Source organism: Sturnus vulgaris, chromosome 3 (assembly GCF_052056855.1).
Source record: "Sturnus vulgaris isolate bStuVul1 chromosome 3, bStuVul1.hap1, whole genome shotgun sequence".
Taxonomy (NCBI): Eukaryota; Metazoa; Chordata; class Aves; order Passeriformes; family Sturnidae; genus Sturnus; species Sturnus vulgaris.
Window position 1 is genome coordinate 37,890,373 of NC_142245.1, and position 16,182 is coordinate 37,906,554.

A 16,182-nucleotide genomic window follows, 5' to 3' on the forward strand; every position below is an offset into this window, starting at 1 on the left:
GCATTCATGCTTGAGGCCACTGTTAAAGACTTTACTGTCTTCAATGTCTTTAAAAGTGAAGTAATGATAAAATGTTCTTTTTCTCTGCAGTGCTTGCTCTCCCAGCCAAAGTTCTGGGCCATTCAGACATCAGCCTTACTCCTTCGGACCAAACTGGAGAAAGGAAGCACTCGCAGAATGGAACGGGCAATGAAGCAGACTCAGGTAAGACTTCTGAGCTGCCTTATTATATGTGTGTGTATATAGAGAGATTTCATATATATACATATATATATATGTAATCAAATACAAACAGGCAGGAGTTAGCAGTTTCTGCAGTTCCTCCCTGCAAACTGTATGAGATAATTTTCTAATTACGTCTCTAAATTAGATGCATAAACCACAAATCCTTCTGTGTCTGCTAGTCATGAGATAAGCTTATACGTAAGTAATGAATCATCACTTTGAAAAACATGACAAGTTTGGAAGATTTTAATTTCAATCTATTTTTACACCTGTTGTTTCTGACTATGATCTGAGGAGTCTATGTAGATGTTCCTGAATGTCAAGCTGCTATTGCTATCATATTTTTTAATATTTTTTTTCTCAAGTTAATCATCTCTATAAAACACTGAGACTTGTAAATAGTCATTGACATTGTGACAACAAGAAAACACATTTGAGAATAGAACAGCAATTTCAATTTACCATTTTGATCTGATAGTTGGTGATTAGTATTTTTATTACAAGTGTGAGGCAGTGATTATTTAAATAATCTCAGTCCAAACAAAGATTGGTTTTTCAAATGCAAAAAAAACCACGTTAAAATCCTAAAATGTGTCATCTAGTAGGATCTATTTTAAAAATAAATTTTTCAAAAGAAAGGGCTACAGCCTTTATCAAGATTCTTTTAGATTCTTTTTTGCCTTCATAGTACAGTTCTGTTAACCCTTAGTCATCTTTGTACAGCTAAGTCTTGTTGTCACACATGAACAGCAGGCATTTGTGTATGTCCGTCAGGCAACGTTCTTGCTGGCTAAAATAGCAAGAAATGTAAACAATTATCATTATAGTGCTATGTATTTAAATCCAGAAAAGCTGATGTTTCATTTAAAATCATTATGATGCATGAGTCTTTGCAGGAGAGCATTTTGGATGTGCTGCTGCATTTTTCTTTTGCTAATGAAGACATGGAGTTGCTATAGTGGAATTTCCTGTGGTCTTTAGGAGTCTGTCGGGGAAGCCAGGATTCCAAATCTGGGAGATGTAGAATCTGACAGCACTTGGGAAGTGATCTCAGGATCCTTGATGCCCTAAGCCATAAAACAGTTGGAGTGCCTCCAACGTACTTGTCTAGTTTGATTAAACCTGAGTAATGGAAATTGTTAGTTTGACAGTCTCATGACAGAAGTCTTCATGAAGGAGTTCTCTTAACAAGTCCATTTATCTGACTTCATGTGCTGCAACTGCAGTAATACAAAGGATTTGATTAGCATGGGCTGTGACATATTGGGAGATGACCCCACAGTCACAGAGTCTGTGGTTTAAAATATTTCCTTTAATCTTAATGCATTTATCTTTTCTTTCATTAAGCTTTTTAGTCATTTGGATATACTTGCATATTTGTGTTGACCTGATGGTAACAAGCTCAGTTTCTAAAAATAGTTAAAAGTTGTTTAATGATTTTTATATGCTAAATTAATCAAATAACTTGGATAACTTTCCATTTAAGGTTTTCATTTCTGAGTTCCATCAGATCAGAATTTTTTTAATATCAGTGTTTCTAATAGTGCTAAGAAGGAATCAGAAAAGATACCATGAATAATGTTATTTTCATACATAGCCCAAGTCATTTTTTATATATCATCTTCATGAAGATGCTGATGTATAATTTTCATTAAGACGCTAAAGAACGAATGAATTCTGCAGCTATTTATCAGTAGCAAATGGATTCCAATCCCACAGAATTTTCATACAAATGGATTTAATGGGTTCTTGTTTCAAAATTTCATTATTTACTAATTCAGAGTGCTGTAGAAAGATTAGTTATGGTAGATTAAGAGAGGAGGTGTAAATGTGATTGTTTGCGATATCAATCTTTTGAAGGAATTGTAAAAATTCTTGTAAAACAGCTTGAATAAGACTTGGTAAACTAAATCTTCTACATTCCTTTTGGGTTGTCTGGAAAGTGCCTGAGCCATTACAGGCTCTAACTTAAGAGATGCTGGGACTCTCCTGTCTTATTCTACTCTAATTTTTCTTCCTTTCCCCATTTCCACCCTCACCTACTTCTGTGCTGGATCTGCAGCTGGTATGCATCTTTTAAAGTGAATATTGCTGAGTAGGCATATGGTGTTTTTAGTCCTAATGCAAACCTGACTACACTGCAGTTTCGTCAAAGCATTTTTCAACTACCTTTTTTTGTAGGACTGTCTGTCTGTTTACATTATTTTAATTACTTGAAAATGTTTGCAGCTATCTTTTAAAGGAGGGCATATTAGTTAAAATTAACTGTCAGACTCCAAATATTAAATATATCCCTATATACTTTATGCTAAAGAGTTTTCATACATTTTTAAGTCTTTTTTTTTGTTTTTCTAGTTGAAAACTTCAAGAGGAATTGGAATGATAATTTTCAAAACCTTTTTCTGATTATTTTAAAAATCTGAACTACAGATAATGCAGTCTTTGGAATGATTTTTACAATTATTATTCTGGGTACTCTGGAATGTACTTGAGCTAGTGAGAAGGAGATACTTCTTTCCTTAACTTTTTCTGGATGCTGTGGGTTGTCTCTGTCTAGTTTTTGTTTAAATGGGGCTTGGAACTGCAAAACTAAGGTTGAAGATTTCTAAAGCCAGTACTTTTTTCAACCATTTTTCTAAGAAAAAGAAACAGTGTTTGAAAGCTAAACTAGTTATTTTACATTCCACTAGAATATTTAGTCATGACCAGTATAAAATACAGAGAATTGCGGATCGAGGTACTGCCAACTAAAATGTGTCTCTGGATGTAGTATGATTTTCTTAAGGTTGTGAGATTGTTTTTTCTCCTTTTGGGTGACAGTCCAGGAGGGTGAGAAATACTAGGGTGGAAAGAAAAGTGGGAGGGAGAAAACAGGAACAAAATGGGGGTAGGTTTTTGATAAAACAAGAAACCTGCTATTGCTCTATCAGTTTGGGTGTCTTCACCTACCTTTTATTGAAGGAAAGTAATTCAGAAACTATTAATAGTGGAAGATGGGTTGGACTAAGCTGTTAAGCCACAAATTACTACTGAAAGTGCAGTCAGAGCTGAAGTAACACGATGGGAGAGAAAAAACAGGAATTTTGAGTGGTCTAGGAGCTATGAAAAAATAAGAAAAGTGAGGGATGATTAAAAAAAAATAAATAAAGGAAGAAAAATACCCACCCATGACCAAACCAGTTCAAAACACATAGTTCATTCCACTGTAGTTTCTTGATACATGAAATAGGTTTACTCTTCCATTTCAGTGGATTTGAAAATAGGTTTAAGAATGAAGCAAAATGAATTAAAATGCCATCCTTTGTGCCAAGGATGGTGGGGTAGGAACAAGACCATCATTTACTGCTGTATTATGCCAGCAGTGAAAGAGGTGATGCTGCCATGTGCCTGGTACTCCAGCAGCCTGCTCAGCTTTATCCTACCTGGGATATATCCCACGTGTATGCTACCCTAACCTGGGTGGCTACACTGGCTGCCTCTACATTTGCAGCTTTTGTCAGCTTGTTATGGGCCCCTTTTCTGACTGTGTTTTCTGCTGCTCGTTACACCTGGTGACAGCATGCCTGCAAGCTGATGGCTCGGCTTTCCTAGCACGTCGTACAACATACACACCATTTCATACGGTTCCCTCCTGCTTGCTTTTCTTGGCAGTAAAGGAATTTGCCTGTTGGGGCAGAGAAATGTGTCTTGAAAAGGGTGTTTTAATAAGACTTCAGGAGAGCTGGGAGCAGACTAGCAATGTTATAGGCTAATCGTTATGCCTAAGATTGAAAGGTCACATGAGATCTCGTTTTATATCCTTAGTCATACACAGATGTATGTGGTTGGGAATTCTGTCAACTGCCCTTTACTTTGCACTTAAATAATACTTCAGAGTGTCATTTTCTCCAGAAACTAATGCTTTTCTGTGTGTATAAAAAAGGGAAATTTTTTGTTTAAATTGTTCTTACTAAAGAAACATGCTAGTTAGTGTTCAGTTCTTTCAAATCTGAAAAAAAATTATGTGCGTCTGTAAAAAGGAAAGGCTAATAGAGATCTAACAGAAGGCTGATAGAGATCTAACAGAACTGCTGTCGAGCTTTATGAGCTTGAACACAACTTTGCTGTTTTGTTAATTTCACATTGATGGGCTTTAAATGGTTATGCAAGAAAGTTATGTCATTTATCATAGAAATATATCCTTTTTATTTTCAAAACTAAACCATCACTTCCTTGCCAAATTGCTTGCTCTGCTTTTCTTTATTTGGTGGTTGTTCTACATTGAACAAATTCAACATTTAAGGGAAGAGTTCAAAAAGGAAAGGGGAGCAGTTTTCCTCCCAAAAGGCTCATCTAGAGAGGTTTGAGGCAAGCAGATTTTTCCCTGTTCCTTTGCTTCTTAAGTCATGTATCTTTCTGATCAGGCCTCTCAAACCACAGTTGGGGTAATAGAGACGTAGCATAACCAAAGGAATGACAGCACCTGTCTGTTCAGCAAAACTATTAGGTCCCTGTACTAGGAGTTCCTGTTTCTCTTTTTTGACCTCCTCTTGTACTCTAGGGATACATTAAATAAGATTTTAATAACTTGCATTTAGTTGTGGGTGGAATGGGGGAGGGAAGGAAGGAGGAGAAAATTAATTTAAATAAATTTATTTCACGTGAAGTTGACAGTTTTAGTGGAAAGTTCCTGGGATCTGAGATGTACTGAAGAACTGAGGGAGATATAAATCACTTTCTTCAGGAGGGTAGTAAGTGGATGACAGCCCTCTTCTGTCCTGTGGAGATCCTGCACTGATATCCCAATAGTTCTTAACTATTATGAATTGTATTTATTATTAGAACACATGTTCCAAAAAGTGTTTAAAATATGAGAAAAGCCAGGTGTCTTATAAGACCATTTCTTACTGAATTCTGTACAAGATCATAAGGTCTCCAGAATAGTAGAAATAAACCTTATTACCTCAGAAGGCAGTCTCAATAGAGTGACCTCTTGGTGATAGTTATGATTTCAGTCTCAAGGCACACATTTCCAGAATGTATTTAATTTTGCTTAAACAGATGACATATTTTACAGAAGATGTTACATGACACAACTGAGTCTAGGGATACACCAAACTCATTAGCACACTTCAAAATAATTAATGTGGTGGTTCTTGACTCCTTCTGTTTTTCTTCTACTATGTGATTGTGGGTTGGAAGGGACAGGGAGGAGGGGGAAGCAGATCCAGTCTGCCAAGAGTTATTCAGGAATGGCTGAAATGGTTTTGTACCACTAGCAAAAAAGAGGATATTGTGTAGTTTAATTTACCAGGTAATGATTTCTGCCTAGAAGTTTTCTGTTGCATTCTTGGTTTTGCCAGTTTGGATCAGTGCTATTAGTTAGTATGGGGGAAAGAATGAAACCATTCTTTCTGTGCTAAAGTTTCTTCCTATTTTCTCAACTATTCTTGACAATTATTTTCAACACCTGAGCTGTTCCACTTCCAATATCGATGCACTTTCTAAAAGAAGCCAAAAATATGAAGCCTCTGGTTTTTCCAAATGTTTCCCATTGAGCCTTAGTTCTGAAGACTTTTCTCTCTTTAGACTCTCTTCACTCAGTGTTGTAACATTTTGAAAGGTAGTGATAGGAGAATCCTTAAGCCATATTGAACAGTAATACTACACTTCTTTTATAGATGAAGTGATGGCAGGAAGTTGCAAAGAAAAATACAAGTGTGAGGAGACAACATTCACGTCGTTCTGCCTAAGCTTTGCTCTGGAAGGCATAAACATTATAAACTCCACTTCAACATACTAAACAATTAAAATAATTAGTTCCACAGACCAGATGCTGTGGAGGAGACACTATTCCCATCTATTGCTAAATTGAATAGATGACAAACAGCTGTTGCTAAATTTGAATAGATGAATCTTTACAGTTTTATGTCGTAAGTATCATTATAGATCTGGAGATAGGTGTCTCAAGGTGCGCTAACAAATCATATTTTGAAATATCCCTGTGCTGGTAGACAGTCACTGTCCAGGACATATGCCAGGGACTGAAAACCAGATTCTGCCTTATCTCAAGGCAGTTATCTGCCTCTCCTATATTGTAATTCAACTTGAATTTGATGGTGATAGTTGTTCTTTTCTTTCTCCATTCTTGTCCTTACTTCCTCCTTTAGTGATAAACAGAAAGCAGAGCTGATGCAAGAGGTCTTTGGATCTATTTTTCAGCACTGACTGCTGTTGTGTCTTCCCCCAAATCAAACTGATTTGGGAACTCTAAAAGCAGTGTAACCACAACAGCTTGGAAGGCATACTATTTTGAATTGTATGCAGTTCTTCTGTGGGTTTTACACCCTGTGTGAAGTGTTTTATACCTGCTGTTCACCAGTGGCAGTACAACAAGTGGTCTGGTTTTAAATCTGTCCTTCATCAAGTAAACTTGTAAATCTAGCTTCTTCTATAGACTTTAGAGGAAATTCTGATTACATCTTTTGATAAATCATAAAAGTAACATAGTTGACAGGTGGAACAGCTTTTTCTTCGAAAACAAAAACAATCAGGAATGTGCATTTGCTTGATAAGGATAATGCAATAACTATAAAATTGTATTTCATGTAAGTAACATATATAAAAAGTAAGTGTAAAGGGCATAAAGAAGATAAAATACACCTAGTACTTGTCTGAAGATTTTGTTCTGGAAGTGGAGGATTGAAACCCATATCCTAAGCACTAACACTTAGTAACCTTGGGTTCAATATTTGTCCAGAAATAACAGTAAGCTGATCATTTTGAAAGTCAGTAATGCTGCTGTGCTGTTGGAGACCTCATGTTTTGCCATGTTCTTTAGGTGGTAGTGTTTGACTACAACAAAACATTCCAAAGGGCAGTTGCATCAGGATGCTCTAAATTGCCTGGTACGCTGCTTGGCTCTGTGTTTGAAACAGAAAGGAAATCTTACGTCAGATGGTCATGAATCCAGTTATCTTCTACTCATGACCTTGACCTCTTTTGTGCTAATTTTGATATCAAAATGCTTTGTATTTCATTTGGGGTTGTTCGACTCATTTCCTCTTATGTGCTTTTTTCCCCACCCACTGCAAGAGCCCTGTTATAAAGAAATTGAAGCTTTTTTTTAGTAAAATGACTGTGAACAACCAAACTGAATATTGTTCCTTAATTGGCTAGTATTGTTTTCAAAGTGAAACACACACTGGCTGGACCTGATTTAATGAACCAAAACATGCACATTAAGAATCTGCAATGTGACTTGCTTTAGAAAAAATACCAATATGCACAGTTCCAGCATGCTAATCAACTCCCACCCTAGCATACTTCCTTAAAACTATCAACATCATCTTGCATCTTAGAAGTTCACCTTTAGTTAAGCAAAAACTAAGTGCTATTGGTTGTTCAGTGCCTGAAGTTCTTCTGTGTAGATACCTTACAAGTTTTTGGCCTTCTCTCATCCTGCCATTAAAGTGATTGTATAGGTCAAATGGCTAGATTATGTTCAAGAGGTAGTCTCTTGCTCAATAATTTTTAAATTCAGAGTAATTTTGGTGTGAATAACTTTGAATGTTGAGATTGCTTAAACACGTAGGGGATACTTAAGGAATAAGTTAAAGTGAAGAATGAATTTGTTTGCCTGGAGACAAGGTAGTAATGAGTGGGAAAGAATGAATTACTAGAACGTCATAAAGAAAAAAAAACAGGAAATGTTGTATAGGCAGTAGCTTTCCAGCCTTCCACCATATAAAATAGAAAAATTAAACAGTTTTAACTGGTGTACCAAAGAATCAGACTGAAAAAGCTCTTAGGTAAAAGGTCTAATAGAGATAGGTAAGCAAGTAATTTTTCTAAATGCTCACTTTGCAAAAGAAGATTAACAAGAACTGATAAATTATTTTTTTCTTATAGACTAAGTGTAGAATAATTGTTTAAAATTGGTAATTTTAATAACTGAATTGTTGAATGTTGAATGCTTAAAAATGTTAGTATCTTTGTACATTCAATATCTCTATTGAGGATACAGGCACTACCTGTAGAACAGCAAAGTTTAAAGTCCAAGTGATAACATGGTAATAACTAGGATAGGAAAAACTGATCTTTCAGTAAATGTTTGTGTATTTCATTACTGAATGTTTTAAATCACACATATAGTTAGTAATCTCAACTAATATACCAGCAGGACATGTTTTGATGCTGAGGTTAAAGGAAAATAGTATGGATGATCTGTAAAAAATCACTAACAAAGTATCTGGAACTGAGAGTATGTTGAAAGGGCAAACCAGCCTGCAGTAGCTGTAAGGCAGGTGCAAAGGTGTGTTTTCTTTCATAGCTTAAGACCTAATTTATTCAGAATTGAGAATGGGAGCTGATAGGCATGGTTTTTTGTGTTTGCTCTATAAAATTAGGACTAAAACCCTAATATATATTAATTTTAATGTGTAATCAGAACCTGTGCATTTCTAAGATAGCTATAAGAAAAGAGAAAATTGTAAATGCAGAACTAATTTTTTTAGTTGTCTTTTTGTTACAAGGCCTGTAATTTTGTTTACTTTGGATCATAATGTACATTTGTTTTATTTGGTAATCACACTTCCATTTCCACCTAAAAAAAGTCTTAAAACAGGGACAAGTTAACTTCTTAATTCAGGACACGAGAAATGCTATTTATCATACTCTAACATTTAAATTTGAAAACCAAACAGGAATTCTGTGCTAGAGTTGTCTTAAAAAGATAAAAATAAGGCTATGTGTCATTGAAGGACAGTCTGGTTCTCACTGTTGATGAAAATTCATCTTTTAATGGAAGAGAAGATGCAAATTTAAGAAAACAAACCGACAAAACGCAGATAAATGAAACAAACAAAACCCCAGCAAAATTATTTGCTGACCAAAATAGTATTGAAGTTTATTAATTCAAAATGCATAAATTTGTAATAGTTCTCTCTGGCTCAATCATTCTTCACCTTCAATGACACAAATCTGTATGCTTATTTGATTTGACTAGGGCAGTTAACTATTAAAAATATGGAAGCTATTGCATGAAATGGCTTTTTAAAACCAAATTAAGACAGAGTGAATTTTGCATTCTTTTCAGGTTTTAGTCATTTTCCAGAACAATAAAAATACCTGCAGCAAAGGTATAAAATGCCCTTGTTAGGATGGTTTTGCAGTTACAATTCAGTAATGGTAACCAGCTTATTACAAGGAAGCAGTTAAACCAGTTAAATAAATTAAAACAGTTCTCTTTGTCTTCTCTGCTTTCTCTGCAGAGTCTTGCTGTGCAAAGCCTGCTAAATGCATGAGTTTTTCAATGCAGTGAAAAGACTCTAAGTGCATTGGCTATTGTATTTCCAGAAGTTCTAGGACCACGCTGAACTGCACTGAAAAACAGAGAATTAATTCAGTTTTTAATTCAGAGTCATGCATATAGTAGATAGTGCTTTCCTGTTTAATGAAATTAAGTGAAGATGTACAAAAACCATTGCTGGGAAATAACATGTAACCATGAGACAAATGTTATTGATAGAAGTGCTTGTGTCTGTGTGTCTTTAAATGTTTTGAAAGTGATCCAGATTGTACTGAAAAATTCTTTTAGAAGGTATTTTATTGCTGCTTTACCTATTGCAGGAAATGAGACTGAAGACTAAGTTTAGTTTTAAAAGTAGCAAAAGTGAATGAATATGAAAATACTGGTTCTCTAATATTTACAAAAGTTGTAGTAGGTAATAAGTCAAAGCCAACCTAGTAAGTCCCAATAACTAGTGGTCTTTGGTCTTGCCCATATGTATTCACTCAGTAAATAAAGACTGAATGGTCTGTCAGTAGGGCTTTTCTTTTCTCCTAATACAAAAAAAATATTTTACTTCCTCAGGTCAGCATATAAGCTGTGATTTTAAGGGAAGCCAATGCATTCATTGCAATTAACAGCCAATGCTGAAGGAGATTTTTAGTGAGAAATCTGATAAAACCAGAAAATAATTACTCTCAGGTGTTTAAGGTCAAGAAAGTGTTTGAAGAGCCAAATAGGGGTAGAGTTTCAGTACAGTACATTGGAACTACTTTACTTTTATTATGCAGGTCAACACCAAGGATAATCAAGGAAAATTCTTCGGGAAAATTTGTTTCTTGTACACTATTAAGAATAGGATTTCAGCAGATCAGTTTTCACCAGCAATACTTTGAAGTGTAAGCTGTAGAGATTTGTGATCTTTAACCTAGAGAATATGAATTCACAGAAAGTGGGATGAAAGAATTTGTAAAAAAGGCCATTAAACTGGTGACAGATCACTGTGAGATAAGTACAGATACAGGGAAACGATAAAATAGAAAAGAATGAACTATTGTGTAATTAACAAGGGGAAATGTTATTGTTCTCGTTTTAGATTAAGTGATTGTACCATTTACAAAAATACAAACTAGTTTCATGTGAAATGAAAATGTTGGTGCATTTCAATTAGTTTGTAACTGTGATGGAGTAGTGGAAAGTGAGCACTGCTTTTTCTAATAGATGTTTCTACTGAAAGAATTTCCATCACTCCAAGGGCTTCACTTTCTAGTAAGTTGCAAGGGGGTTAAAAAACCCTATTTAATATGGTGACTGCTGTGTTTTCTATGTGTTTGGAGATAGACATTTTGGAGAATCTAGTATGTAAAGAATCAATTGATTGTGAACTATTATACTGGAGACAAACTTTGCGATAGTGTGTGCTAGATGTAGCTCCTAACCAGACAACTGATTTTTCTGGCCTAATTTAACTCATTTAGTTCCTCTTAGAGTTTTAGTTATGAATTGAGAAATATATTTGGTTTCTGAACTTTCCAAACTGATTTAAGGACCATTGATTCAAATAATCACTGAGACTCGTGTATGGAGAGTTTTAGAATCATGGAATATGCTGAGTTGGAAGGGATTCTCAAGGATCATTAAGTCTCACTCCTGGCCCTGCACAGGACCATCCCCCAAGAGTCACACCATGTGCCTGAGTGCATTGTCCAAATGCTTCTTGAACTCTGCCAGGCTTGGTGCTGAGACCACTTCCCGGGGGGTCCCAGTCTAGTGTCCAGCCTCCCTCTGAGTATGATCTGATAATGATTCTTTTCAGTATTTCCATTTACTTTTGCAGTTATCCAGTTTTTGACAGTATTTTTTTCTGACTGAATATTGTAAATGATGGCACTGTGGAGTGATAATACTTAGGCATTTTGCAAATGTGGAGATGATTTTGAAAGCAATATGACCTTCCATGTCTGAACTAGATTTTAAAATGGTATAAATATTATTGTTTGTAGCTGTTATGCACATTGCCATGCTATACCTGCCCATTTTTCCAGATACAGATCTGTGAAAACATTGAAGTTACCTAGAAATAGAAACATGTAGTAAATGATTCTACCACAGAACACTTCTGCTTTCTTTCTGTTTTCCCCTGTGTGAAATGCACGCAATCTGAGGTCATTAATAATGTTGCCGATTCAGACACTTACAAGGTCAAAAATGCCAAATTATAGTATGATCTTTAACTATTTCAGGAGCTCCCAGGTTCTACCTTGCTCTTTTCTCTGGTCTGAAATGTACTTCTTCCCTGCAGCAGCAGACTCCTGGGCCCATGTTCTTCTCTCCCCTGGAAAAAAATGGTAACAGGAAGTAGGTGGTGGCAGCTGCTGATGGAAGAATTCATTTGTCTTTCTGTATTCTCTCTTTGGCTCAGGCTAGAGTATCTCAAGTAAAACAGGGTTAACTGGAAAGTAAAGTGCCTCTGTTCCTTTGTCCCTTCCTGCAAATCTGCAAGAAAATTGCCTCCAGTGCAAGAGTAGTAGCATTAGGACTTGCAGCTGACGGTCCTCAGTTAAGCAGTTGAAGACTGTTAACAGAGTAAAGGATGTACATGTTATCCTGGCTGTCCCTTAGTTTCTATAGTCCATGGTTTTGTTGGTCAAGGTTTTTAGTATGGTAAGTCCAGTTGCTCTTCTGTGAAGTAGGAGAAGATTCTTTGTTGGCTTGTCTATGTCCTTCAGGCAGTTTGGTTTGAGTAACCAGCACAGACCATAAAACTTTGTCCAGCTGACTGAACATTTTTTGTTTGGTCTGTTTTTTTTGATTGACTGAGTGCCAAACAGGCTATATAGTTGTGGAAAGAACTTGCTTTTGTGGATTCTTTCTTCTTTAGTAAAGAATTTCAGGGGAGCTTGATACACTTCTATTTGAATATGTCATACAATCAGGCACTGAACATTTAATGCATTTAGAATGTTTTCATTTTCACTGGAAATTGAACTGATTTCAAACCAGTTGTTACTGAAGATGTTTATTTTTCCTCTTTGGTGAGTAGATCAATCACTAACAGAGAATGATGGGGGTTTGGTTTTTTTTCCCTGATGTATAGAGAGCTTTCCAGGAACAAGTGAAGAACTGGATTGGATGTCTTTCAAGAAAATACATATATTGAAAACAGATTTCTTTACATGTGACTGCTTTCTTTTGGGATAGCTAAAGTTTAAACACTTTGCCCGTGTGTCATATTTCTAATGTACTTACCATCATACACTGTATGGTTGCTGGGTCAGGCTCAGCTACTGGAAGAACGTTTATTTCCTGCCAAGTAATTTTTCAGCAGAAACTACTGAGTATCAGTCAAGGTTTCATTGTATAGGGCAGCTATTCTTAGGAAAAGTACTTTTTTTCTTGTAAAAAGGGAAAACAGTGGGTGTCCCAAGATGTTATCTGAGACATTCTGACTGGATTCAGGACAAAAGAGACTGAACTTGTCTGTCTTTTCCCTTCATACTCCTGTCCCCTTCCCCAGATAAGCAAAGATGTTCTTGAAGTTTTCAAATGAATGGAAACAGTTGAAAAACAGATAACAGCAAAAGAGCACTTCATGGCTGAAAAAAAACCCATGATAAATTGACTATTTCTATTACTGAAAAAAAAGCTTCTGGCAATTAAAGCAGCAGAATTTATATTATTTCAGGATATGGGTATCTAGATAAGTCTAGCCATGATTTTCTTTCCTTTTTCTAGGTGTCTTAGTAACATGAAAGAATTACTCTTGGTGCGATTGCACCAAAACAGTTACATAAATACACAGCATTTTGTTTCATGTTGTGTTTTCTTCTTTGATATTTCTATTTGTGTGACAGAATACCATCCAGTCTGTGCCCTAAGTAGGAAGCTGTAAATGTTCATGTGCTTGCAATTAGTGACAAGGTCTTAAAGACTTTTCCTCTGAAATTCTTGTTTTATTTAAAGTATTTGTTGTTTCAAAAATTACCGTCTAATTCCTAAGTTCTAATTTTTTTTACCATATATAAATTTCTATTTTGAATATTTATTTCTAGTATGTTTACTTATGCTTTATATTAAAGCTTGAGTGATGCTTTTTTTTACTATTTACAGATACTTTGACTTTTTTTTAATTACTTGTGTATATATACATTATTGCACAATTTACTATCAGCAAAATGCAAATATCTGCTATATGGAAGGTAAACTCAAGTCTACCAGCAATAGAAAAAGTACAGGATATTTCTGATAGATTATTCTTTGTGAGCAGGGTGTTCCAGTTGGAATGCAAGATAGATCACATGGCTCATAGTTATGAAAGTTTATGACTATATCCAAACTAACAATTATATATTGCATAGAAAAATTGCTAAATTAAAGGGTTTATCTTGACTATCCCCTTCCTTTCTTGGCTTTTCTGAAGAAGAACTGCATCTCTCAAATAATATATCTCTTATATGTTACAAAACACAAATGTTTTATGTAACTTACTCTCTGTAACAATTTATTGTAATGCCTGATGGGGCTGGGGAGGAAAGATTGCATTAAAACAGAGGTTTCTGGTGCAAGAACAATCAGATCTGTATTAAAGGCTACAAGTAAGTTCCTCCTTTGCCACAAAATTGCCACAACCTTGGGGTTTTTTAAAAAAAGTTCATTTGCATATGGCTTTAAAGGGAATAACAACTTTGAATGCACAAAACTTGAATGATGAATAGGAAGTTCTCTAGTTGTAATCTGTCTTGGAGAGAATACTGCATTATTCTCAGGTTCAAGCCAAGTGCTGACAGTAAAATCAACTCTGTGTGCAGGCACCACAGAGAAGCTGTCCTGAAAAAGCCCCTACTAGCAGTCCTCTCAGCCTAGAAACTTGAGGATTCTAAGTATTTGGTGAGGAATTGCTGGTGCCAAGGAGTTTCTTTAGCTGTTTACTGGGGAAAAGGAAAAAGGACATAGCAGAGGAGAATCCACGTTCCTTATGCATAGTCAGTACTGTTGGTACTTAAGCCTTGAGAGCTGGAGCATCTTAACTGAAGAATCCATCAAAATCAGCTACTAGAACATTGCTGTGGGGTGGATAGTGCTGAATCCAGTACCAGAAGACTTCCTGTTTTTACAGATCAAAGAGATTTCCCCATTGAGTCTATGGTGGGAGGGAAAAATAAGCAAAGTATTAGTTGGGGATTAGTCTGCTGTTTAAAAAGGGATTACCATAATTTGAGAGAATATGCATAGAAAATTTTTGTTTTCATTTCAGTTAAAGGAAATCAGCCTTTTTCCTTCTGTGTGCAAAGCTGCTAGAAACTGGGACCATTTTCCATTTGTGGACCCAGGAATAACCTGGGTCAGTGAACATTGTGTTTTCTATCAGTGTAGTGACTACATATTATCAAGATGTTTTTACCAAAGCATTGAGCAAAGTAGGTAAAACATTGCTTTCAATGCAAACAGACATAGGTTTGAAAATTTGCTTCATAAATCTTCTACTTGAATGTTTCAGTTAATTTTGTTTCAAGTTTCATTATCTTGTTAATAGTTTTTCTCACTAAAGCTTCTTGAAATCTTTGCAGTTTCTGTGTTCCAGACACCCTGTAGCCTTTCATTTGCAATACTAAGTATGCAGTCAGTGCTATACAACATGGTAAAGTTAGTTTTCATAAATTTTAAACCAGCTGTTAGTTCCTAGGGAGTGGTGTGATACCCAGTCCTCTAGTAGGTTTAAATAAACACACCAATTGAGGTCAATCCTAACAAGCCATAATTTGATTGGAAAAATGTCTGAGAGGGTGACTTTGCAAAATGAGCAAAAACACAAGTCTTCAAGGCTACAAGATTTTAATGAAACTAAGACTTTTATTTTAATGAGGTGTAAAGAAGAGGCAATATTTTTGTGCTTTTAAGCATTTAACTTCTGTAGAGTTCTCACGGAACATTTTTATCCTCCTGAGAATGTGAATAATGTAAAATCTCCAGTAAGTAGCGGTCTTCAACTTGGCATCTTTGCACAGTGTAAGAAATGGTCTATTTAGGCTTCCACGAATTACAGATCACAATTTATAATAGTGACCATTGTAATAAATTTTCCTCAAGTATTTAGTGTCATAATTCCACTTTGAAAATTAGATAAATGAATGGGAGGTTTCTTCTTGATGTTGAAATGCATCCTTGCTTAATGGTTTTTGCTGTGTGTTTTGACGCCTTGGTTCTTAACTATTCAGAGATCATTTGATTGTTTAACAGAAATATATAATCTGTGAACTTTTAAAAGGATAGCTAGTTATTTCCTTTAAGTCATTTTAGTTTCCAAGCAACAACGTTCTGTCTGAACTGTCAAAATGCTGTTTTGAATAATGGTTGAATGTAATATGACCCAATGAACCAGTTTTGTATCTCTTTCTCTAGACATAAAGTTGGCAATCAATAAAGTAATCTCTATTTTGTCATAATCTCTGTCATGAAGTTTGGACTAGACCAGAAATTACTCTCTCCCATTAAGCAAAAACTTTACTGCGTTGTAATATGAAAACTTTGAATAGTTTCATCATTTCTGCCATTGTTTCACTGGTAATTTAAGTTTGACCACTGGATTGTAGAAGTCTGCATATGTCTCACTTTGTCTTGGTGGTCTTGGTTACAGAAGCTCTTGGGTTGACAAAGAGCTGTTGAAATAAATGTGTTGCTTGAAATGTAAG

The 16,182-nt window shown here is 35.5% G+C and overlaps 1 protein-coding gene across 11 annotated transcripts in view; it reads left to right on the plus strand.

Moving 5' to 3' along the window:
* TTC27 (tetratricopeptide repeat domain 27) overlaps positions 1–16,182 on the plus strand; it is a 157,098-nt gene that overhangs the window by 59,280 nt on the left and 81,636 nt on the right. For all 11 annotated transcript variants that reach the window (XR_015802287.1, XR_015802291.1, XR_015802288.1 and 8 more), the window contains exon 10: positions 91–204. Coding sequence is in view for 1 of the 11 variants with exons in the window: in XM_014876407.2 (XP_014731893.2) it covers positions 91–204 (114 nt within the window). In the remaining 10 variants the exon portion in view is untranslated. The remainder of the gene's footprint in view (positions 1–90; positions 205–16,182) is intronic.